The following is a 24,258-nucleotide window of genomic DNA, read 5'->3' on the forward strand; positions in this document are numbered from 1 at the left end:
CCAGACTCCCTCAAAGACCACGGGAGGCAGGAATTACCCCCACTTTACAAATGAGGAAACTGAGGCTTGTGAATTCACTTCCTCTACGGCTTGGATCCAAAGTTCCCTCAGGCCAGGGGCCGTGTCTGTTCCCTTCAGATATCGATCCCCCAGGCCAGGGACTATCTCCCCTTCCATAGACGTGGGCTCATCAGCTGGGGGTAGAGGCAGATTCCTCCCCCCGCCCCTCGGCCTGGGGGGCTCTCTCAGGGCTATGCTGTACCTGGAAGAGGGTGTTACCCCAAATCTCTCCACCCTTTCCCTGGGGCCCAGGAATGCTGGTTGGGGGGCCAGACCAGCCTCTGGGCTCCAGGCCTGTGGAGCCTTGTTCCAGGCCCCGTCTGGCTCCCAGGGCTGGGTTCTCCGGACTGCCCCCAAGAATGAGCTCAGCTGCCTAATTGTGGCTGAGGATGGAGGTTCACCCTCCCCCGGGGCTGCAGCTCCAACACCACCTTTGTTTCTGAACAGACAATGGGCTGCTAGGAGGCCACCTGCCCAGGCCAGGAGCAGGCAGGGGAGGGGGCCCCGGGGGTTGCACTCGGCATGTCCGGCCTGAGCCCCGGGCCCTGGGCGGCTGGTACAGAGGCAAATTACATGGCTGGGGTTTTGGCTCTGACTTCAAGGGCTGGGGGCCCAGCCCCCCTTTAGCCTGGCTATAAAGGGCCGCCTGGGGTCTCTGTCCAGACCAGACCCTGCTCCTGACCTGTGGACACCATGGCTGCCACCACCACCAGCATCCGCCAGTTCTCCACCTCCGGCTCTGTCAAGGGCCTGTGTGTGCCCGGCGGGGGCTTCTCTCGGATGTCCTCCGTTCGCGTTGGGGGCGCCTGCCGGGCCCCCAGCCTCCTGGGAGCCGGCAGCTGTGGCAACATGTCGGTCACCTCGTCCCGCTTCTCAGCGGGCTTTGGGGGCGGCTACGGGGGGGGCTACACCTGCAGCCTGGGTGGGGGCTTCGGCTCCAGTTTTGGGGCGGGCTTCGGCTCCAGCTTGAGCTCCTCGGACGCCCTGCTGGGGGGCAGCGAGAAGGAGACCATGCAAAACCTCAACGACCGCCTGGCCTCCTACCTGGACAAGGTGCGCGCCCTGGAAGAGGCCAACGCCGACCTGGAGGTGAAGATCCACGACTGGTACAAGAAGCAGGGGCCCGGGCCCGCCCGCGACTACAGCCACTTCTTCAAGACCATCGAGGAGCTGCGGAACAAGGTGTGTGGGCCAGGCAGCTCCAGCTCCCTGCCCTGCTCTTAGGCCCTGCTTCAGAGTTGGGATCCCTCCCAACCTTGAACTTTTGCAACATTTCTTTCTGCCCTGGGTCTCCATCATTCATCTGTTCATTTATTCATTCACTCTCTCTCACTTGCTGGAGAACCCAGTCCTGTGCCAGTCCCAGGCCCCAGGTCTGGAGAGCCTCCCCTGCAGGAAGACTGGAGTTCTCCTTTGTGTGCGGGGGTGTATTTGGGCTGAGCGATGGAGGTGTGGGTGGGGAAGGCTTCGGAACCTTGAAGGTAGCAGAGGGCATTCCCAGGGCAGAGAACAGTGTGGGCTAAGACACAGGGGTGGGTGAGTTTGGTGTGGCTGCTGGGAGATGAGGCTGGATATCTCCTTCTCACTATTCCGTTCCCCTCTGGGTCTGGCTGTCTGCCTGTCTCACCTCCTCCAGGCAGCCCTCCTGAGTGGGTGGCACTTGCCTTTTATCCCCAGATCTTGGTATTCCTTCAACACTTTGTGGTTCAGTCTCTGCCCTGTTCACTGTGCTGATTTCACGGAGTCTGGCATATTCTCCCAGCTGGTGTCGTGGTGGGTCCTCCTCACTTTCTTCGTAATGGTCACCCTGAGGGTCCCTGAGGGAAGGAGCTAGGTCTTCCTACTCCGACTGGAAGCTTCCAAGGAAAGGCATCTCTCTCAGTTAGTCTGAAGGAGAACACAGCATACACCCACACGCTCATGACCTCTAAGAACAGGGCCTTGGCGTTCTGTGATTGTGGCATCTGGGTTTTCTGCACAAGCCTCCCCCTGGAGGGTCCCCTGGTGCTGCAGCCCCCAGAGACAGGTGAGAGTTCAAAGAAATGTGGAGATGTTTCGGTGAGGCCGGGCTGGGGCCTGCTCTTTCCTGGTGGAGAAACTAGGTCCGGTGCTGCCCCGTGAGGGGCTTTGCCTGCTCCTGCCTGGGACCTCAGCCAGGAAGGGAATTCCTGCACTTGCCCCCTGGAAGCAGAGCTCCTGGGAGTGCCAGATCAGATACTGGGCTTGGGCTGAGCAGTGGGGAACCCAGGGGAGCCCTGGTGAGTCAGCGTGCCCAGCTCTGGGGTCAGCCAGCTCTTCACCACCAGCCCCCAGTGCACCGAGCATCGAGCATCGAGCATCGGGCCTCCGCCCCTCTGAGTCAGCGCAGCCCTCGGGGGTTTTCACAGGGCCCCTCGCTAGGCCCAACCAGCCACCTGAGCAGGGAAGGGGGGGTGGGAGGCAGGTCTGTAGGCCACTGAGACCAGGGAAGGGTAACAAACTGGCCCTTGGGCTCGATCTGGAAACAAGGCCTGACCCAGGTCACTTCACAGGGCCCTCAAGGGGGCTCAGAGGCCCAGAATGAGGCTCTTGGGGCAACTTTGGCCTATTGGGGCTACCTCCTCTTACTTCTTTCTGCACGTCAGCCCGCAGCCTTAAAAACATCCAGATTCCTCCTAGCTCGTCCGCCACCTCCACCGAGACCTCCTCTCTCCTCGCTCTGGGCAGCATTTCGGGGCCTCCTTCTCCTCCCACCTACATGGCTCTTGAGTAGAGCCTCTTGGCATTTCTCACAAAAACAACGACAGCAGTAGTCCCAATAACCGACCCTCTGTTCCCACCGGAGCCCCTTCCCTATTCTCGTTTAAACCTCTCAGATGACCCTTGGGGAAAGAAAATTTTGCTCCAGGTTTCCAGGGCTGGTCATTATCTTATTAATTAATTAATTAATTAATTAGTTGCTTAATTAAACCAATGTTTCCTGGGGGTTGACTGTGGGCCAGGTACTTTGCCCAGGCCTAGGGATTCCGGAGAGAATGGTCACAGATGAGGCCTTGTCCCCCTGGAGCACAGAGTCCATTGGAGGAAATAACGAAAGAAGCCACGGAAAAAATCACAGTTGGGAGAAGTGCTGTGAAAGAGATGGGCAGGGAGGAGGTGTGACTGGAAGGAGGGACCCAGATGGGGAGTCGAGGAGGGCTTCCTGGAGGAGGTGGCAACGGAGCCTAGAGGTCAGTTTAGGCGGGGAGAGAGGGTGAGGTCCATGCAGCTTGGGCAGGAGAGGGGTGAATGTGTATAGGTCTGTCTCCTGGCCTCATAGCTACCTGTGCCTGGGCCTCGTGCTCCCACCATTCTGGGCCCTCCAGCAGGGTGCTCAGAGGGGGAGATCGTGGGGACCCTCATCGCCTCTATTTGGCCCCCTCTCCAAAGGGCCGCAAGGAGGGTGTTGCAGGGCCTTCCCACGGTGCTTGCTCACCTAGCCCACTATGCCCCCCAGATCCTGGCGGCCACCATCGACAACGCCAGCTTGGTGCTGCAGATCGACAATGCCCGCCTGGCAGCTGACGACTTCCGCACCAAGTGAGCCTGGGCTTCCGGGGCTGCCCCCGGGGGCTGGTGGTGGGTCTGGCTCAGCACGCCAGAGCTCTCTGTGTGTCCGAGGGGGTGTCCTGGGGTGCTGCTTGGCTCATGCCTCCACCCCTTCCAGGTACGAGACGGAGCTGAACCTGCGCATGAGCGTGGAGGCCGACACCAACGGGCTGCGCCGGGTGCTGGACGAGCTGACCCTGGCCAGAGCCGACCTGGAGATGCAGATCGAGAGCCTCAAGGAGGAGCTGGCCTACCTGAGGAAGAACCACGAGGAGGTGGGGCGGGCCCTGGGGAATGCAGGAGAGACTCCTACAGGGAGCAAGACTGGGGCCCCCAAACCCTCCTGGGCCAGGGCCGCGCCCTCAATCCAGCTCCCATCTCTGGTGGGTTCCTGGCCCTGACCCTGGGAGGCCCTCGGAGGGCCCTGCATGAAGCCAAAGATACTTCCCTTGTCCCTCAAGGCACAGTCTGACGAGTGGTGGCAGTTAACTATCTAATGAGCAAATCAGCCTAAGAACATGCATGCTAATTACTCTAATTAATTGTAATAGCGATAGTCATAACAACAACCAAAATCTGCTCAGCACATTACGAGTGATTCATGGCGATTATCCCAGCTGATACTGACAGCGGCTCTGGGGGCAGGGTGCGCTTTCCTCCCTTTACTGGTAAAGAAACAAGCTCAGAGAGGTTAAGGAATTTATTCAAAGCCGCACAGGTCTGTCTGACCCATAGCCACACCCAGGTCTGATGCCACCACTTTGCCACCTCTCCTAGCTCCCTTTTTCAGAGAGTCTTGGGGTCCCAGGGACCCTAAGGCTCAACTCAAGGATGGGGATCCCAGACCCTGGAGGAGGACTGATGAACGTGTGGCTGCCTTCTCAGCTGACCTCTGGGCTGGCCTGCGCTAGGGGAGCCTAATCTTAGAGTAGCAAGAGCCCGGAAAGTGTTTCCACTTGGCTTTGAGGCTGGTCATAGGGACTGCATCCCCCCAGCAGATTAACATTTCCTAATGAGGTCTGGCTGATACCAACGTGGGGCTGCTTTCCCCGTGCCTGTACCATGTGGCTGGCGGTGGAGTTTAAGGGGGGGAGTGAGGCTGTCCTGTCTTATCCCCTGACATGTTGGGGAGTGAGCATCTCTCCTTGCCCAGCGCACATCCGAACTGGTCAAAGTCCATCCCCGAGTGCGCGCTGGGGGAGACGGTCCATAGTCACAGCCCTGCGTGTCTGAGACAAGATCACATCTGCCTCCATCTTCAAGGGGCGGAATCACTGGGTTGCCTGTGTCTGTCTGTCTGTCATCTGTATCCGTCTCCCTGAGACAGAGAAGGCAGGCCCCGGGGTCTCTCTCTGGGATGGCCCAGGTGAGCTCCTGTTCTCTTGCCCAGGAAATGAACGCCCTGCGAGGCCAGGTGGGCGGGGACGTCAGCGTGGAGATGGACGCCGCTCCCGGCGTGGACCTGAGCCGCATCCTGAATGAGATGCGCGACCAGTACGAGAAGATGGCGGAGAAGAACCGCAAGGACGCCGAGGACTGGTTCTTCAGCAAGGTGGGTGGCCGTGCGTGAGCAAGTGTGCACATGTGTGCATACGTGTGCTGGCTGTCAGGTAGGGGCTGGAAAACTTGTAGATCCACAGCCTGTCTCAGCTGGAAGGACCTTTGGAAACCAGTTGGACCCACTGCTCGTGTCTAGATGCAGAATGGGAGGCTCAGCGAGGCCTCAAGCTCACACAAGCCACACGGTGGCTCGGGGAACAGATCCAGATCTCGTCATCTCTGTCTAGGATTTCTCCCAGCACTTTGTAGGGGTGTGTGTGTGTGTGTGTATGACTAACTCATGCCCGTAGTAGACACACACTGAGCAGCTGCAGTGCTCAGGACTGGAACAGGCACAGAGTAAAACCTAGTCCCCGTCTTTGAGCAGCAGTCAGTAGGAGGGTCGAATGCAAAGCAAGGTGCATCTGCTCAGTGCCAGGCGGGCACAGACGGTGTCTGTGTGCATGTGTGTCTGCAGCCCCACAGAGGCCAGGGAGAGGTGTGGGGGGGTCTGGGAGGTCAGGGCTCAGGAGTGGACCCTGTCCTCTGCCCCCACTCTGCAAGCCTTCTCAAGCCCCGGTCACCCACCCTGCCTTTCAGACAGAGGAGCTGAACCGGGAGGTGGCCACCAACACCGAGGCTCTGCAGAGCAGCAGGACGGAGATCACGGAGCTCCGGCGCTCCGTGCAGAACCTGGAGATTGAGCTGCAGTCCCAGCTCAGCATGGTGGGGCCCCACACGCCCTCCCTGGCCTATACTCGTCACTCCAGCGTGAACCCAGCCTTGCAGATTCCCACTCGGAGAACCCGAATTCCCCACCCAGGCTGTCACTTCACACTCAGTGACAGGGGCCCCTCTCTGCCCCTGTTACTGCCCCCTGGCGCTGGCAGCACCCACCACCCCATCCAGGGGGGTCCCCCATCTGGGTCCCCGCCCTGGAGAAGGGTCCCAGCTTGGTCTCACACAGCCACCTCTACTTTGGCCCACAGAAAGCCTCGCTGGAGGGCAGCCTGGCGGAGACCGAGGCCCGCTACGGGGCCCAGCTGGCCCAGTTGCAGGGGCTCATCAGCAGCATCGAGCAGCAGCTGTGTGAGCTCCGCTGTGACATGGAGCGCCAGAACCAGGAGTACCAGGTCCTGCTGGACGTGAAGACGCGGCTGGAGCAGGAGATTGCCACCTACCGCCGCCTGCTGGAGGGCGAGGACGCCCAGTGAGCGGGGGGGCACGGGGGGCACATGCTTGGTTCGGCTGGGGCCACGGCATCCGGGCAGGGATGTTTGTGCTGAGGGGACAGCCCTGGCAAAGGCCGGGAGAGTGGAGGTTTGCGGGAGGTGAAACTGAGAACACTGGCAGGGGCCCCACTGTGGAGGAGTGTTGAAGGCCAAATGAAAGCATCTGGACTAGATCGTGTGGGAAGTGGGGAGCCATGGAGGGCTTTTGCATGGAGGAGTGGTACTATCATCAAGATGTCTCAGAACATTCACTCTGGCTGCACGGGGAGAAATGCGTCAAGAGGCCCCGGTGGGGTTCGGGAGACTGGTCAGGAGGCTGGAGCGGGGAGTCAGGCCAGAGCAGCCCTCCTGTGAGGCAGGGGTGGAGGACCGGGAAAGGAAGGTGGTGTGAGAAGAGGATGTGCTGTAGTTAGAAGCAGCCGGGCTAGTTGCCCGAACGTGGGGGCGAGCGTGGCTGGCAGGCGAGACGCGATACATGGTGAGTGAGCACACGGATGACCCTGGGTTTCTGGTTCTGATGACTGCGTGGTTGGTGACACCATTACCCGGGATGAGAGGAAGAGCAGGTGGCTGGTGATCTGGTTTGGAGCTGGGAGGGCAGATCAGGGCCCTGCTGGAAAGTGGCTGAGAGTGTCCTGGAGTCACCACTCTAAGTCACGCATTCCAGCTTTTTGCTCCCTGACGATAGTGCGGTCCACCTAGGGTCTAACCACAGTCTCTCAAGCTTTAATAGAGTCTATTTGTTGGGCCCTTTGGGATAGGGAAAAACCTCTTGCTCAGCTTCTTGTAAATCCCTGGTTAGCCACAAAGCGCCTCTGGGCCCTCTTTTGGGGTGTCCCCTTTCTTTTGTCCTGCCTGCTGGGCCTCTGGCCTTTGACCCTTGTGGTTGCTAATCCTTTCCGTGTATTCTCAGCTGTGATTTCTCTTTGGTTTGCTGGGACCTCTCTCCCCTCGCCCCAGGCCTCCCCAGCTGCTCCTCCTCCGGGGGCTGGGCTCTGTGCAGGCACCCCTGCACTGACAGGCTCCCCTCTCCCTCCCTGCAGCCTGGCCACCCAGTACTCCTCTTCCCTGATCTCACAGCCCACCCGGGAAGGTAAGAGCCTGTCCCATCTGGCCTGGAGGGAGTGGGGAGATGCCGAGGACCCTTCTGTGGGGGGGCTGGGGGATGGGCTCTGGTCTGAGGTTCCCTGTGTCCCCTCCTCCACGGCCCGCAGCCACCGTGACCACCCGCCAGGTGCGCACCATCATGGAAGAAGTCCAGGACGGCAAGGTGGTCTCCTCCCGAGAGCAGGTGCACCGCTCCACCCACTGAGGCCCCTTTCGGCCTATGACAGCCCAGCCTCAAGGGTCATGGGGCAGCCATCGCCTCGGGCTCACAGCATGCTACTGCCACGCCCCGAGTGCCCATCTGGGCTACCGCCCAAGAGCTGTTGCCTTTCTGTGTCTGTTTCCTGCAGCCCCTCCCCGAGGGGGCCTCCTGGGATTGCCCCAGTGACTGCTATTAAAGCTTTGCCTGAAGTTCCTTGCCTTGTGTGATATGGTCTGGTCATTGGCGTAGGCCAGTGTGTGCTGAGGGACTGGGGGAGGAGGATGGTTTGTGGAGTGTTTGGATGTCCCTTGTCACCTGCCAGTCTGTTCTGCCCCCCTCATCCAAGGCTCCCGGGAGGGCCAGAGAGAAGAAGCCAGCAGAGCGAGGGCAGAGGGATGGGAGAACCCGTCAAGCTGGGAAAGTTTCTAAGAATCAGACTGTGGGTCCCCGTGGGTCCCCATGGACTGGTCCCTAGAAGGGCCCCATAGACTTCCTGGGGGAGCCACGCCTGTTGCAGGGAACTCCCTGCCTCAGCCTGGGGCAGGTCTGAGTTCAAGATCAGAGGGAGGGGGGCTGGGCAGGGGTTTTTCCAAAGATGTGGTCCAAGGTGTTGATGGATGAGAGGGGGTGGCAGCGGCAGAGCCAGCCTCGGAAACCAGCTCGGCCGCGCTCAGGGCGTACGTGGGGCGGGGTGGCCGCTGTGTGTGTGAGCGTGGGGGGCATCCTGTTTGCTTTGGTGGCTTGGCAGCTGCTGCGCTGTTGGGGAATCTCTCTCAGCTGCTGGCAGGGGCTGTCTGGGCCTGTCCGGGAAGTGGAAGCCATCGGCAGCCTGAGACATGACCACATTCCATCCAGCAGGCCTGCGGGGACCCTGGGACCCAGGGCCAGGCTGGGAGTGGTGGGTAGGGCAGGGCGCGGCTGTGGGTGGCACAGGGCTCATCTTGAGGGGCTCCGTCAGGGGCCTGGGGTGGGCCTCTGGGGGAGGCTTTGGGGGAGGAGACCGCCTGGGGGTTCCCAGGAAGACCCTCAGGTCGTGTCCTTTACATTTCTAGCTGGCTGGGTCTTGAGGTATATGCCCCTCGCCTCACCCTGAGGCTTCTTTGGGCACAAGAGGGATAAGAAGGGTGGCAGGCGACATGGTCCTTGCCTTTTTCCAGTCCCCTTTTACTAGGATGCTCTTCTCCCAGTCTGCTTTGTCCCCATCTACAACCATACTCTTCTTTGCCTGCCCTGGCCCAGGACTCTCCCCTGCAGCAGGGTGGTGGGGAAAGGTTAGAGGAGGAGGCTGGGTCACCGGGGTTTCCGGGAATAGGGGCAGTGTCAGGAAACTGGGCGGATGGAATCCTAGCTTTTGGAGTGTTTCACTGGTGTCAGGGCTCCGCAGAGGGCGGGGCAGTGTGCCGGGCCCCTGGGGGAGTGTGGGGTGCTGTGGCATAGCGGGGGGTGAAGGATGCAGCAGCCCTGCTAGCCCAGTTCTGCGGTTAGGTGGGGGCAGTGGGGCACTCTCCCTCTCCAAGCCCCAGTTTCCTTATCTGTGAAATGGGGTGGTAACCTGAGAGGCACCGTATTGTGTGGTGAGCCCAGTGGGTTGAGGTCCAGTTTCCAAGGTGGGACAGGCTCTCGGTCCTCACTGTCTCCCCGGCCGCCGGCCCAGGGCCAGGACTGCATGTGGTGTGGCGTGTGCTGGAGGAGAGCAGCCTCAGGCTGGGGGCTGCCTGGTTCCCCAACCGGTTTCCCCACCAGACACAGGGGCCAGGTGGGCTGGGCTGGGGTGGCAGCTGCCTGGGAGGGCCCGGGGACGGTGACGTCCTGCCTCTCCTCTTCTCCGTATTAGGTCATGGGAAAGCATAGCTGGAGGGCCTGCCTGAATCACAGGTGACAGGCTTGAGACCAGAGACACGCACCCGCGCATGCAGACGCCCAGCACCAGGGTTCGGAGAAGAGAGGCAAAGGCCGATGGTGGGAGGGGAGGGGGCCCAGAGCCACCTGGGAGCTGGCGGGCCGCCAGCGGTGATGAAAGCTCAGGGGAATGGAAACAGAGGAGCGAGCCTGTTGTAATCGCTACGCCCACCTGGCGGCCTATAAAGGAGGCGGGTGAGCGTCAGCGGCAACTCGCACCTTGGGCCTCGCTCCTCTCTCGCCCTCCTGCTCCGTGCCCGCCGCCTGCCGCCATGACCACCACCATCCGCCAGTTCACCTCCTCCAGCTCCATCAAGGGCTCCTCCGGCCTGGGGGGCGGCCTGGGGGGCGGCTCGTCCCGCACCTCCTGCCGGCTGTCTGGCAGCCTGGGCGCCGGCTCCTGCAGGCTGGGGTCAGCTGGGGGCCTGGGCAGTGCCCTCGGGGGCGGCAGCTACTCCAGCTGCTACAGCTTCGGCTCTGGCAGCGGTTACGGCGGCGGCTTTGGGGCTGTCGAAGGGCTGCTGGCGGGCGGGGAGAAGGCCACCATGCAAAACCTCAACGACCGCCTGGCCTCGTACCTGGACAAGGTGCGCGCCCTGGAGGAGGCCAACACCGAGCTGGAGGTGAAGATCCGGGACTGGTACCAGAGGCAGGCCCCGGGGCCCGCCCGCGACTATAGCCACTACTACCAGACTATCGAGGACCTGAAGAACAAGGTGGGGCCTGCTGGTGGGACAGGGCCTGGGGGGCAGCGGGGGTGACTTCTTCTCTCCCATCCCCTCCGCTTGACCATGGCCTGCAGTCAGCCTATGCGGCTGCCATAGGATCTCAAGGAGCTGAGGACAGCGTGGCTCTGGCTGGGTTGGCCTCTGGGAGCCCACCTTGAAGCCACTGTGTGGCCCACATTCCCCTTTTGAGGGGGCAGCAGCTGGGCCACAGACAAGCAGGCCTCATGGAGCTCCTTTGAGCCTCAGTTTCCTCATCATGGGGCTTGTTGCCACCCCCTCATGTAATTGTAGGATAAGACGAGTGGGTGCACGTAGAGGCTGGGCCCATGGGGCTGCCAGGTATGTGGGTACCTCTCTTCTTGAAGCAAGAGGGGAATTTGGGGGTGATGGTGGCCTGAGGAGTCTAGCGAGTTCCTGATGGCACCTGCTGGGAGGAGGTAGAGAGAGGGGGCGGGACCTCAGGAAAGCCTCTGTGTGCCTTATTTGGGGATTTCTGTGGCTTCTCCATCCCTCCCACTGCCTCAAGAATGGGGCTTCGCACACTTCCAAGGGCAGAGCTGCCGGCTGGAGTCTGGGCTAGGGCCTAGCAGGCGTCATGACTTCTGATTTGGAACTATTCTTTGGCGAGGGGTCCTGTAGGGTCCCTTCTGGAGGAGCCTCTCGGGCACCATCTCCCCACCTGTAAAAGGATGGGGTTGTTCACCTCCCCTTCTCTGTCTGGGATTCTGGGACAACTTCTGCCCCGGGGGCCTTTCTTCTCTTCCTAGCTGGGCACTCCCAGCCGGCTGCCTGCTCTAGTTGAGGGGTCCGTGTGGGGGGAGGCAGGCGCTGGGGGAGAAAAGGCAAGTTTTGGCCCATCGGACTCCCGCTGGCCCCGCCTCTGCCAGCAATTACTGCCGGTAAAGGTGAGAGGCTGGGCAGGAAAGGAGCCTTCCAGGAGAAGGCAGCCACATCCTGGCCTCCAGGCAGGAAGATCCATCTCATAACCTTGGTCCGGGAGGAGCTCCTCCCTACCAATGACCTTACCGCTCTCCCGTCTCCCCAGATCCTCACGGCCACTGTGGACAACGCCAACATCCTCCTGCAGATTGACAATGCCCGCCTGGCCGCGGATGACTTCCGGACCAAGTGAGCAGAGCCCGTGGGCCAGAAGAACTGGGGCACCCCTCCCCACCGCAGGACCACGTTGCTGTGGCAAGGGCTAGGAGCTAGGGCTGGGGGAGTCCTCCTCTTAGTCATGGATGTGGCAAACGCAGCAGATTCTGAAGGTCACTGGGCTTCAGCAGTGAGGGGGAGGGGAGGCCAGAGGCAGAGGAGAGAGCAGCAGGAAGCTGGCTGGGGGTGGGGCTCTGCCCTGCGTGGTCCCAGGGCCCCAGGGCTGCAATTTGCTTCCATTCCACAGCCCACCCCCCGCCCCCCATCAACCCTCACAAGCTCTTAGAGCCCTGGCAGGGGCTGGGTGCTGGCCAGGACATGGACCCGCATGTCCAAGCATCAGGACAAAGTCTCTGGTTCCTCGTGCAGGTTTGAGACGGAGCAGGCCCTGCGGGTGAGTGTGGAGGCCGACACCAACGGGCTGCGCCGGGTGCTGGACGAGCTGACCCTGGCCAGAGCCGACCTGGAGATGCAGATCGAGAACCTCAAGGAGGAGCTGGCCTACCTGAGGAAGAACCACGAGGAGGTGGGGCGGTGGGGCAGCAGGCCAGAGAGGCTGCAGAGGGGGTGGCGGGGCTCTGGGGCTGAGGCCGTGGGAAGAGCACAGAGCAGGTGCTCCAGGGTTGGTGGCCTTATAGGGCTGCCCTGTATGCAGTGTGGTCTCCATGCAGTGTGGCCTCCTCCATGGACCACCTTGCTGCCCTGCGTCTGGGGACCCTCCCAGGGTCTGCAGAGGCCTCCTCTGCCTATCCTCATGAGGACAAGTGATAAGTGAGGGGGTCTCTTTGTTCCAGCTCAAACCTTTGAACCTGGACCCTATGTGGAAGTTTGGGAATTAGAGGGGATATTTTAGGGGTACAGGCCTAAGAATTAGATTTTATGTTTGGAGAGCCCTCGGTCTAATGGGGGTGACATAGAACCTGTCCTCAGGGAACCCCCAGTCTGATGGTGGAGGCAGAGTCCACACAGAGCAGATGAACAAGAGTCAACAGGAGGGGCGGAGAGTAGAGAACAGGCAGAGTGAAGGAGGGCTCCTTGGGAGGGGTTTGCCTGGGAAGGGTTGGAAGTAAGAGATCAGGACAGGCCCGAATGCCCATGCCCACAACCCCCTCCCCCGCAGGAGATGAACGCCCTGCGAGGCCAGGTGGGCGGTGAGATCAACGTGGAGATGGACGCCGCCCCTGGTGTGGACCTGAGCCGCATCCTGTCTGAGATGCGCGACCAGTACGAGAAGATGGCGGAGAAGAACCGCAAGGACGCTGAGGACTGGTTCTTCAGCAAGGTGGGGACTGCTGCAGGCCAGAGGCCTCTCCCAGGGGGTGGGGGGCAAGGACTGAGTCCCAACGGATGCCCAGTACCTGGTGTCTTGGGGTGCCCTATCCTCAGTGAGCCACATGGACTTCAGAGGATCACCATTGCATCCACAGGCCAGGAGCTTGGCCAAAGCTGGGATCTGGGGGTGGGTGGAGAGCCCCCCTCAGGAATAAAGCCAGAAGGTAAAGACCCCAAGAGCTTCCACCTCTCTAAGAGGTCGGGAACTGGCACCAAAGAACTGGTTGATATCCTGGCTGGTCCTCAAGCTGTCCATTCTAGTGCCTTCTACTTGGAGGGACAAAAGATAAAGCTTCACATCATTTCAAAGGTTTCTGGGCTTCGGGAAGTGGGATGCTGGTGAGAAGGCACTGCTCCCACTGTCAGGTCTGGGAGGAGGCCTGAGAAGCCCGGGGGACGTCAGGAAGGTGACCATGTCCAGGGGGGTTATGGGGAATGAGGAGAGCCCCAGGTGCCTGTCTGGGCACAGAATGGGCCCACGGCTGAGCATATGGGGGTCGTCTGCCTTGGAGAAGGGATTCCCAGCTAACGCTGCACTACCCTTTGTCCTGTCCGCAGACAGAGGAGCTGAACCGCGAGGTGGCCACCAACAGCGAACTGGTGCAGAGCGGCAAGAGCGAGATCTCCGAGCTCCGGCGCACGGTGCAGGCCTTGGAGATCGAGCTGCAGTCCCAGCTCAGCATGGTAGGGGGGCTGCCAGGCCCGGGGTGCACCTGGGACCCTGGAGGGGGCACTGACCGCTCTCGCGGACCCCTGATCCTCCCGCCTTCTTGCAGAAAGCATCCCTGGAGGGTAGCCTGGCTGAGACAGAGAACCGCTACTGCGTGCAGCTGTCCCAGATCCAGGGGCTGATCGGCAACGTGGAGGAGCAGCTGGCCCAGCTGCGCTGCGAGATGGAGCAGCAGAACCAGGAGTACAAGATCCTGCTGGACGTGAAGACGCGGCTGGAGCAGGAGATCGCCACCTACCGCCGCCTGCTGGAGGGCGAGGACGCCCAGTGAGTTGGGGGCCAGGGGCCAGGACTGGGGGCCTGGGCTGGGGGTGGAGCTCTCAGACCCAAATCTAATCTCTTCTCTGTCTGTCTCTCTCTCTTTTTTTTTTTTCCAGCCTGACCCAGTACAAGCCCAAAGAACGTAAGGATCTTGGTAGCTGAGGGTGGGGGTGCACGGGGCAGGCAATATTGCTGGGAAGGGTCCCCAGGATCTCCAGAAAATGATGCCTGATCCCCAGCAGGGGTAGGGGAAAGGACCTGTTAGGGCTCAGGGTTGATGCTCAGGGGAATCAGATGAGGGGCAGGGCAGAGACATGGTCCTTACCCTAGAGATCCTAGTCTGATGAGAGACATGGTCCTAGCTCTGGAGACCCTCTTCTGATGGGGAGATTAGGGACATGGTCTCACGGGGTCTTTGTTCTTGAGACCCTACAGATGAGCAAATGCAGTCCTGTCCCTGGGATCTCTAGTCTGATGGGAGAAAGGGACATGGTCCTTGTCCTCCAGATCTGTTTGATGGGGAAGATAAGATCATGGCCCTGGGTATCTAGTCTAATGGGAGTGATGCAGATCTGGTTCTTGTCTTGGAGGTCCCAGTCTGGTGATGGGGGAGACAGGAGACAGACTCCACTGGGCAGCGCCCAGTCTTGTAGAAGGCCACAGTGGGTCAGGATCAAACCAGCCATCTGGGAGCTGGACTCATACAGGGGCACAGGGATAGCATGGAAGAGGGAGTGGCAAGAACAGGAGGGACACGTGTCTGGATGTGATACTGAGAGGCGAGCAGAGGTGTGGACAGCAAGTGGCTGTGGGGAAAAGAGCTGGCTCCACTCAGGGGGTGGGGGGCTGAGCCAGGGTCTCTCGGCCCCTGCCCACCTCTGACTGTCTCTGGCAGCCGTGACCACCCGCCAGGTGCGCACCATTGTGGAAGAGGTCCAGGACGGCAAGGTCATCTCCTCCCGCGAGCAGGTCCACCAAACCACCCGCTGAGAACTCTGCTCCCCCTGGCCGGCCCCCCAGAGTTCCCCCCAGAGATCCCCCTGCAGCCTCAGTTCCTGGCTTCGGTCCCTTTCCCGTACCCCTGCCTGACCAATAAAGCTTGTTGATTCAGATATGGAGTGTGTTCTGATTGTGGCCACGGAGGTGGGCCCTAGTGAGCAATGGGTGAACTGGGGGAAACAAGGGTAGGGGAGGAGTCTGTGGACACCCACTATTGTTGACTTGGAGGTCAAGGGTCATCTAGGGGGGCGCCTGGGTGGCACAGCGGTTAAGCATCTGCCTTCGGCTCAGGGCGTGATCCCAGCGTTATGGGATCGAGCCCCACATCAGGCTCCTCCGCTATGAGCCTGCTTCTTCCTCTCCCACTCCCCCTGCTTGTTTTCCTCTCTCGCTGGCTGTCTCTATCTCTGTCGAATAAATAAATAAAAATCTTAAAAAAAAAAAAAGGGTCATCTAGGATCCTGGTAAAGAGTAGGTCTGGGCACAGCTTGAGCTTGGGGAGCCAGTTTGTATCCCCAAAGTGTCAGCGATCCTTGGGGGTGGTCCAGGCAGTGCCAGACCCAGGGTGGGGCCAGCATACCTGGGAAGGTCTCAGGTGACATCTTCTTGCCCTGTAAGTAGGTCCATGACCTTGGGCAGTGGCTTTGCCTTGCGGAGCTTCATTTTCTCATCCATAAATGGCCGAGGAGATGTCGTGGGAGCCAGAGGCCTAAAGGATGACGCATCTAGTCAATGGCTGCTGAGGTCCTGCGGGACATGACCTTCTTCAAGAGGGGGTCAGGGGTGGGCGAGGATGGGAGTCAGGATCCTGCTGGAAGAGGCACTAGCATAGGGAAGGTGGGGAGGCAGCCTGGGTGGTTAGGGCCCATGTGAGTCTCAGGAACCCCTCCAAAGGGGTTTGTGGGCCCCCAGGGGTACTCCCATTGCCTCCCCCAAGAATATGAACTGCAGACTGTGCTTCTAGAGAAGGCTGTGGGCCCGGGGCAGGTGTGGGAGAAAGGGTGGGGCCTCGCTCTGGGATGTTTCCTCAATGGTCAGCGGTTGCTCAGGATGGGGGCAAGGGGTGTGCCAGGGTGGGGGGGAGCAGCACACCCTCCCAGGTAGCCTGGAGGTGGCGGAGGGTCGGAAAATGCGTCCTGGGGAAGGTGGGAGGGGCAGTTCTGCCCTAGCCCCTCCCAGGACCCTCTGGGCCCCAGCCCCTGTCACTCTGTTGGCTGGCGATGAGCCAGCCGGGGAGGAACCCCAACACCTGGAAGTCTTCCTTTGAGTAAATCTGGAAACCAGTGGGCAGGGCGAGGCTTCTTGGTTTTCTTCAGGAAGTGGGGGTGGGTGGAAGGGGTTAATGAGACGAACGGCGCCCCCACCCCAATCACCGACAGCCTGGGGTTGTCTTCTGTTGTAGAATTGGACCAGGGCCCTCCTGGTGCCTGGAGACTGCAGGTGGGGATTGGGCAGGGTCAGCCTGGAGGGTGGGGACTTGTGCTGATACGAGCTTGGTCTATGAGGCGATCAGGTGGGTGTGGGACTTTGGAAAGGTCCCAGGCCTGCTCCGAACCTCAGAGGCTACAGGAAGTGAGGAGAGAGATGAGCCCCAGCAGATGGTCCTTCCAGCCCTGATCGCGGGGACGATGAGGACAGTGAGTTCCTTGCCATGGCAGGGATGACTGGCTGGGGTCCAGAGTCCGTGTCTGCAGAGGCAACTGCAGGGCTTGGAGCAGGCTGGGAGCACAGACCCGGCTCCATCAGAGGCTGGCGCCCCCCAGCTGCCTGCAGTGGGGAGGACGGAGGGCAGTGAAGGACGGAGGGCAGTGAAGGCCAGAGGGCAGGGGGTGGCACTGTTCCCACCAGGCCCCACGGCACTTCCAGCCACAACCAGAAGAACCAGCCCCAGTTTGAGGATGGCTCATTTGGAGGGTGATCTCATTTATCTGAACAACAGTCCCAGGAAGCGGGGAGGGTCTGGGAAGAGGCGCCCCATTGTGTCGATAGGGACGCTGAGGCTCCGAGGAGCTGTGACTCAGCCCTTGTCCGGGTTGTGCTGGGAAGGGGAGAGGAGAGCCACAGCCCCTGCCCTGCCCCAGGCTCTCAGACAGGGGCCTACTCTCCCTGCAGATTCTGGGGTCCCACCCACTGGTGGGGTGAGTGAGGAGGGGTCACAGTGTGGGGGTGGCCAGAGATAGCCCTGGACTGTGCCCTTCTGCTGGGGAAGAAGCCCCTGTCCCCAGAGTGGCTCGGGGTGGGGTTCAGGAGGGTGGGGGTCCCTAGGGGATGGTCCTGGGCCCAGAGGGGGGAAGCCCCACTCTTTTCAGGAGTGCTCAGCCACACGTGGGCAGGTAGGGCCACAGGACAGAGTGACTGGGCGCTGAGACCTGTGATCCCCTTGGGGATGGTGTGGGGAATTTGGGTGGCTGGAATTTTTTGTCCAGGCCACCCGAAGCCAACCCAGGCTGCTGGGGGCATGTGCCTGTGGCTGGTTTGGGGGACCCAACTGTGGGACTCCACAGTTCATCCACATCCACCCATCGTCCTGCACAAAATATTTCACCCCGTTTCAGTGAACCTGTCTGTAACCGCCCTCGGTGCGGCCTTATCCACTCTCACGTGATGGACACACACACCTGATTTCCAGGCCCAGGGCCAGCCCTAGCCAGACCCTGTGGCTCTTCCTCTGCCACGCCCACACCCTGAGAACGTGAGCTGGCCGCCCTTTCTGCAACGAGACCACGTGGCAGTAGCATTCCATCCAGGACATGGCATCACTTGGTGCTTCTGCACTGGGCCTGGGTGCAAGGAGGAGACACATGCCCAGGCCTGGAGGGACCCTGAAGGACCCCAGTTTAGAGGTGGTGGGCAGGGCACAGTCCTGGGGCTGACAGTACTCCTGCAGGGTGGGTGGGTGGGAGGTTGAAGAGAACAGACAGACTGGAGCCACAGTACAGAGCCGAGGCTGTGACCGAGCTCAATCTGGTTCCCCTGACGGTTCCCCTAGGGCCCCTTGGTTGTGCAGACCAGCGTGATGGGCTGTGATAGCCCCCACTTTCGAAGGAGGGCATGAAACACGGGGGGAGTTGAGAGGACCGCCTGTCATCGGGCACTTACAGATTCACCCAGATCCTGGGGCCAATCGTGGGGCCAGAGCCCGGACTGGTGGCACCTGTTCACTCCCAGGGAGCTTGCCCCCTCCCTGCAGGCCCCCTGTACCCCATCATGGCCTGGCCACATAGTATCGGGGTTGTCCATAAGCATGCCCTGAGGGGCTTCTCTGCCTGATTCTTCGTATCTCAGTGTCCAGCCCAGATCTGGCTCCTGCTTGCTGCTCTGTCCTGGTTCATCGGGGATCTTCTCTTTCTTCACCCAGGCCTGAAGCTCATGGTTCAGGCTGCCACCCTGGGCTGGGGGTCCTGCAGCAGTCCCCTCTCTTCCCTCAGTCTCCTTAGAGCCTTTCCCCCTTTTCTTCCTCCCCCAGGCTGCCTCCTGCTTCCCAGCCTGGATGGTCAGCAGAATTCCCTGGGAGCTTGTAAAATGTCCCCACGATCAGGCTTGTCCTGGGCAATGCTGAGACAGTGGGTCAGAGCAGGTCAGGAATCTGAATGGGGATCCTGGTGATCAGTCAGGTTGGGGAATCACTGCAAGTTGAGGCGTGCCAATAGTATTTCCCAGCCAACTCAGGTATGAGATGACCTCACACCTGAGATGGGGCGGGTGAAGGAGAGAGGAAGGAGGCCTGGGTGGGGGAAGGAACCCACTCTGCCCGGAGGGATGCCAGTTTGGTGGGAGTCCCTGTGCCCACAGACCTAGTGATCCTGGCTCTCAGCAACCCCGGGCAGGTTCACCTCGCTGGCATGGAATACATGCCCCCCGCTCTTTCTCTGCCAGCTCAGATCTTCTGAGGCCCAGCCTCTCCCGATTACTCCCTCCTTTACTGCTGAGACTCAGGGTCGGTAACGCTTATCCAGCTGCATTCCGTGGGCCAAGCACCCCGGGGGGTTCCTGCCACTCCGTGCTCTATTCCCAGCCTTAGCTTTCTCTCCAGGCTCACACGGCAGGTTCCAAGGTCAGAGACTGTGTCATCATCTTCCCCAACCCCCACGCCCCGGGTGCTGGGCACACGGTGGGTGCTTGGTCTGTGCTGTTGTCTGAGTGGTTTGATGGGTTGGTCGTCAACTTCCTTAGTTTCTCAGCCCACACGGATCCCTAGCCATCAGTGCTGGGCCTGTGCGCAATGCCACCCAGACTCCAGGAATGGTGGAGGGGGCAGGGTCCGATCAGAAGGGAGGGAGGTGGAAAGGGGCCTGAGGCAGAGAAGGAGGAGCTCCTGGAGACCCCAGGGAGAGTCCGTGTGAACCTCAGGAATCTTGCTGGAGCTGGGGTCGAGTTTTTGCTCCTCTGTTTCTGTGCTATTTAACCCGGGACAAGTCTTTTACTCTCTCTGCTTGGGTCTTGGTGGCCTTTGGTGGCCTCCAAGGCCATTTTTAGTTCTGAGGGTGATGAGTCTGTGGTTGGACCTGAACTCCAGGCCCGTCTTGACACTTGGGATGGCAGGGGTTTTGTCCAAGATTTAGGACCCATTTTGCCCAGTTTTGGGGTTGGGAGAGGGGAGCACTGGGTTCTGTCTCCCAAGCCTGGCCCTGGAGGTGTGTGTTTGGCAAAGCTCTGCTCAGACTGCTGGCCTCTGTTCCTACAGGCCGAGTGACTGACAGGGCACGATGTGCTGAGACAGAATTTCCTGTCCCTCGGTTCCCGTAGTATTTCCCAGCAGTGTCCAGCCTGAGGCAAGCCCACAGAGGCACTTTAGAGCAAGGAAGCGGCCAGTTCTGTGGGTCACCCCCCCCAGAGCACCCGGAGGAGGCTTCTGTTTTGGAATTTAGACCCCCCCAACCCCCGCAATCCTGCTCCAGCCCTCGGGTCAACATCATGCCCGTTGTGGGCAGAGCTCACTCCAGGCACTGTGGGGAGGTAAATGAGAATGGGTATACCCGGTCCCAGCCTGCAAGGCATCACGGGTGAGTGGAGACACTCTGAGCCTGGGGTTCTAGTCCTGCCTCCACAACTTAAAGCCAAGTGACTTCGGGCGAATTACCCGCCCCCGATTCTCCCTCTCTCCTTCCTACTTTGCAGGATTGATTCAAGACAATCAGGCATGTCAGTGACGTACAGAGAGAGAGCGTGGTTCAGGGTGGTGGGAAGGGCTCAGACTGGGTAAGCAGACAGGCAGGGGTTCAGACCTCAGCTCCCCCTTGACTGGGGTCTTGGGAAGCCCACTTAAGCTCCCAGCTGCCTCATCTATGAAGCTGTGGCAGGAATATTGCCCCTCACGGAACCATGTGGTACACACAGAGTGCTCCATGCAATACCCCAGCGTGGCGGGTGACCAGAGAGGTCACTGGCCCCCCTCTCTTCGACTGAACGACCAGCCTGGAATCTGTGGATACTCGAAAGAAAACCGTTGGGAATGGAGCCCTGGATCCAGTGTGGGAACTCGGGGGCCCCTGGTGGGGTCAGGGGTCACACATGGCACTACCAGCAGGATGGGGACCCCCTCCCACCACAGTCTATGGTGGGCATCCATGATTAAGTAGGGCAATGCATTGGGGGTGGGCTGCTCCAAAGGTGGGAGTATTGGGGTACAGAGGAGAGGGCAAGGTTGTGGGAGGGAGGTGCCGGATGGAGAGGTGGGTGTGAAGAGGCAGGTGAGGGGGCAGCTGGCTGCAAAGGAAGGATGGGGAAGCTGAGCGCAGGGCTGCCACTGGGGAGTGGCCAGTGGGGTCCTGTGTCCATGTTCTTCTGTGGCATGTCCTCCCCTTTAACAGATGAGAAAACAGAGGCCCAGAGGTGCTGAAGGACTGACTTCCTATGCTGCGTAGCTTGGAAGGGGCAGAGTGGGGAGCTGCCACCTGTCTGTCTCAATGGTACATGCTGGTTCCATGGTACCCAACCCTTCTGCGGACCCTGGGAGCTCAAAGGTAGCCTCTGAAACGGGGATTGGATCCAATAATGGAAAGAGAGTTGGAGAATTTTTAGAACGAGAAAAGAGTCTAAGATCACCCAGCCCAGCCTTGTCACTTCGCTGAGGGGGAAGAGGCCCAGAGAGGGGAGGTAAGGAGTCTCAGGTCACACAGCAAACAAAGCGGAGTGAGACCACGGACCCAGCTCTCCTATCCAGCACCGGGCACATAGGACCCCCACAGCACATCCCGAGACAGCCCCAGGCCGGCCTTGATTGGTGGGGCCTTTTTCCGTCAAGGCCATCCCGTGGGGCAGGGAGTCCGTCATGGGCTGACTCACTGCCTGGGGACGCAGCCGCCACAAAGCTGCCAGTGCCAAGGCCCCGCTGGCCCCTGAGGCTCCAGGACCGAGAGCTGGGTTCCCGCCGCCCAGCCTGAGTCATGACCGACTCGCGTTTGTATGTTTTTCTCTCGGCCCCACACCCCCAGAGCTGGGTGGGAACTCAAGCGGCACCCAGCGAAGTGAGTCGACCCCGGGCTGAATAATCCTGATCCGGAGTGAGGAGTTGGACGGGACCTGGAGTGATGAAATCCGGAGGGGAGCCCGCAAGTCAGCAGTTGGGAGGCCCCGCCTGCCCCGGTGCATATAAAGGCTCCTGGGGTTTGAGCAGCTCCAGCATCCATCCTCCCAGCCTTCCGAGCACCTTTCTCTTCTCTCTGCTCACTCACTCACTTCCGTCCTCAGCACCATGACCACCTGCAGCCGCCAGTTCACCTCCTCCAGCTCCATGAAGGGCTCCTGTGGCATCGGTGGTGGCTCCAGCCGCGTGTCCTCTGTCCTGGCCGGAGGGTCCTGCCGGGCCCCCAGCGCCTACGGAGGCCTGTCGGTCTCCACCTCCCGCTACTCCTCCGGGGGGGCCTGCGGCCTGGGGGGCGGCTACGGCGGTGGCTTCAGCAGCAGCAGCAGCTTCGGTGGGGGCCTGGGGAGCGGCTTTGGGGGAGGATACGGTGGTGGCCTTGGCGCTGGCTTTGGTGGTGGCCTTGGTGCTGGCTTCGGTGCTGGCTTCGGTGCTGGCTTCGGTGGTGGCGATGGCGGTCTCCTCTCCGGCAACGAGAAGCTCACCATGCAAAACCTCAACGACCGCCTGGCCTCCTACCTGGACAAGGTGCGTGCCCTGGAGGAGGCCAACGCCGACCTGGAGGTGAAGATCCGGGACTGGTACCAGAGGCAGCGGCCCAGTGAGGTCAAGGACTACAGCCCCTACTTCAAGACCATCGAGGACCTGCGGAACAAGGTGCGTGGGCCAGGCGGGTGGCGCTGCTGGTGGAGCATTGAGAGGTCACGGCTGCAGTGGCCCTTAGAAAACCACTTTCTAGCATCTTTCTTTTACAAACAGGGAGACTGAGCTGACCTTGAGGGAGAGGCCACAGGCCACTCGGAATTGGTGGCCCGGGGTCCCTTTTTCAGCATCTAGGTGTCTGAGTGGGGACCGGAGCCCGGACTCTCTCATTCCCTCCACTGTGCATTGCACCCTCAGCTTCTCTCAGCCTGGGGCGGAGGATGGGGTGGTAGGAGACCGGGGGGGAGGGGATCCCTCCACACACCCTGAACTGGGTGGAAACGACAGAGGGCCTCACCCACCAGCCAGGCGACCCTCAAGTTGGGGGAGATAGCTTTCTCCCCTCTCTGCTCTTGCCCCCTGAGTGGCCGAGTCTTGGCGAACAGGCCCGTCCTTCTGCCCTCTCTGCAGATCATCACCGCCACGATCGAGAACGCTCAGCCCGTCCTGCAGATCGACAATGCCAGGCTGGCAGCGGATGACTTCAGGACCAAGTGAGCAACCCCCGTGGCGGGCTGGGCGTGGGGCACAGGGCGCGGGGCAAGCAGTGGGGCTGTTGGTCTGGGGCCACAGAAGCCTCCCAGACGGAGCCTGATGCCCCGACCTCTGTCCGGGCAGGTATGAGCATGAGCTGACCCTGCGCCAGAGCGTGGAGGCCGACATCAACGGGCTGCGCCGGGTGCTGGACGAGCTGACCCTGTCGAGGACCGACCTGGAGATGCAGATCGAAGGCCTGAAGGAGGAGCTGGCCTACCTGAAGAAGAACCACGAGGAGGTGAGGTCGCTGCTGGCCGCCGGCCGCGGGAGGCTGGTTCAGGGGCCAGGAGAGGGGTCTGCTGAGCTGACCACCTCCCGCCATCCCTTCCTAGGAGATGCTTGCCCTGCGGGGTCAGACTGGCGGGGACGTCAGCGTGGAGATGGACGCCGCCCCCGGTGTGGACCTGAGCCGTATCCTGAACGAGATGCGCGACCAGTACGAGCAGATGGCGGAGAAGAACCGTAGAGACGCGGAGGCCTGGTTCCTGAGCAAGGTGGGGCTCGGGTCCTCAGCCCTCCTGTGGGACTTCCCAGCCTGGGAGCACTGTGGAGCGCCTCACACTGCTCTTCTCTCCTCTCGCAGACCGAGGAACTGAACAAAGAAGTGGCCTCTAACAGCGAACTGGTGCAGAGTGGCCGCAGTGAGGTGACTGAGCTCCGGAGGGTGCTGCAGGGCCTGGAGATTGAACTGCAGTCCCAGCTCAGCATGGTATGAAGGACCCATCCCCCCCAGCCCCAGTCCCCAAGCCCCCAGTAAGGGCCACCAGCCCCTTAGCACTGCCACAATATAGTTCCGCCTCTTATCCCACCAGTGGGACCAGAGGGATCATTATATCCATTATATAGACACAGAAATGAAGGCCCAGAACAATGGAATAACTTTCCTCCACATTGTCTGGCCCATCAGTAGCCCAGCTGGGCTCCCAGTCCATGTGCCTCTCAGGAGACATGCCCAGAGGCCTGGGGGGACAATAGTGACCACTTCTGTTGACTCTTTCTCTCTCTCCCACTCACAGAAAGCATCCCTGGAGAACAGCCTGGAGGAGACCAAAGGCCGCTACTGCATGCAGCTGTCCCAGATCCAGGGGCTGATCGGCAACGTGGAGGAGCAGCTGGCCCAGCTGCGCTGCGAGATGGAGCAGCAGAGCCAGGAGTACCAGATCCTGCTGGATGTGAAGACGCGGCTGGAGCAGGAGATCGCCACCTACCGCCGCCTGCTGGAGGGCGAGGACGCCCAGTGAGTGCCCAGCCCCCACAGCCCCCGCAGCCCCGCCCTTACTCCCAGCTCATCTAACTGCTCATCTTTCCCCCCCCACAGCCTCTCCCAGCAAGCGTCCGGCCATTCCTATTCTTCCCACAATGGTAAGGCTCCTGAGGGTCCTGGGCGCCCCCAGAGACCCCAGCCCTCCCCGTGTGGGGCCTCTTAGCTCCCAGAGCCCTTCTCACACCCTCCCCTCTCTCCCACAGTCTTCTCCTCCTCCTCCTCCTCCTCCTCCGGCCACCAGACCCGGCCCATCCTCAAGGAGCAGGGCTCGGCCAGCTTCAGCCAGGTCCAGAGCTCCAAGCACTGAGCTGCTTCTTCCAGACTGGCCTCCTGCCCACCCGCCGGCCCCAACCTCCTGAAG

General features: G+C 60.9%; 3 protein-coding genes across 3 annotated transcripts; all 3 read left to right on the forward strand.

Annotated features, from left to right (window-relative positions):
* Positions 1–753: 753 nt before the first annotated feature.
* Positions 754–7,791, forward strand: LOC123781864 (keratin, type I cytoskeletal 42). The gene is made up of 8 exons (XM_045781618.2): positions 754–1,242; positions 3,536–3,618; positions 3,746–3,902; positions 5,018–5,179; positions 5,767–5,892; positions 6,156–6,376; positions 7,442–7,491; positions 7,613–7,791. The coding sequence occupies exons 1-8, from the start codon at positions 754–756 to the stop codon at positions 7,708–7,710; spliced, it is 1,386 nt and encodes a 461-aa protein (XP_045637574.2). The 3' UTR covers positions 7,711–7,791.
* Positions 7,792–9,840: 2,049 nt separating this feature from the next.
* On the forward strand, positions 9,841–14,810 carry LOC123781865 (keratin, type I cytoskeletal 17). Its single transcript, XM_045781619.2, has 8 exons — positions 9,841–10,322; positions 11,380–11,462; positions 11,859–12,015; positions 12,610–12,771; positions 13,380–13,505; positions 13,598–13,818; positions 13,929–13,954; positions 14,708–14,810. Exons 1-8 carry the CDS (start codon positions 9,879–9,881, stop codon positions 14,800–14,802), a joined length of 1,314 nt encoding a protein of 437 aa, XP_045637575.1. The 5' UTR covers positions 9,841–9,878; the 3' UTR covers positions 14,803–14,810.
* Positions 14,811–21,505: 6,695 nt separating this feature from the next.
* Positions 21,506–24,204, forward strand: LOC123781861 (keratin, type I cytoskeletal 16). The gene is made up of 8 exons (XM_045781616.2): positions 21,506–22,051; positions 22,508–22,590; positions 22,715–22,871; positions 22,966–23,127; positions 23,217–23,342; positions 23,650–23,870; positions 23,952–23,995; positions 24,101–24,204. The coding sequence occupies exons 1-8, from the start codon at positions 21,506–21,508 to the stop codon at positions 24,202–24,204; spliced, it is 1,443 nt and encodes a 480-aa protein (XP_045637572.2).
* The last annotated feature ends 54 nt before the right edge of the window (positions 24,205–24,258 follow it).

The sequence above is a fragment of the Ursus americanus genome, chromosome 23 (assembly GCF_024610735.1).
Source record: "Ursus americanus isolate L20-20 chromosome 23, mUrsAme1.1.p, whole genome shotgun sequence".
Classification (NCBI taxonomy): Eukaryota; Metazoa; Chordata; class Mammalia; order Carnivora; family Ursidae; genus Ursus; species Ursus americanus.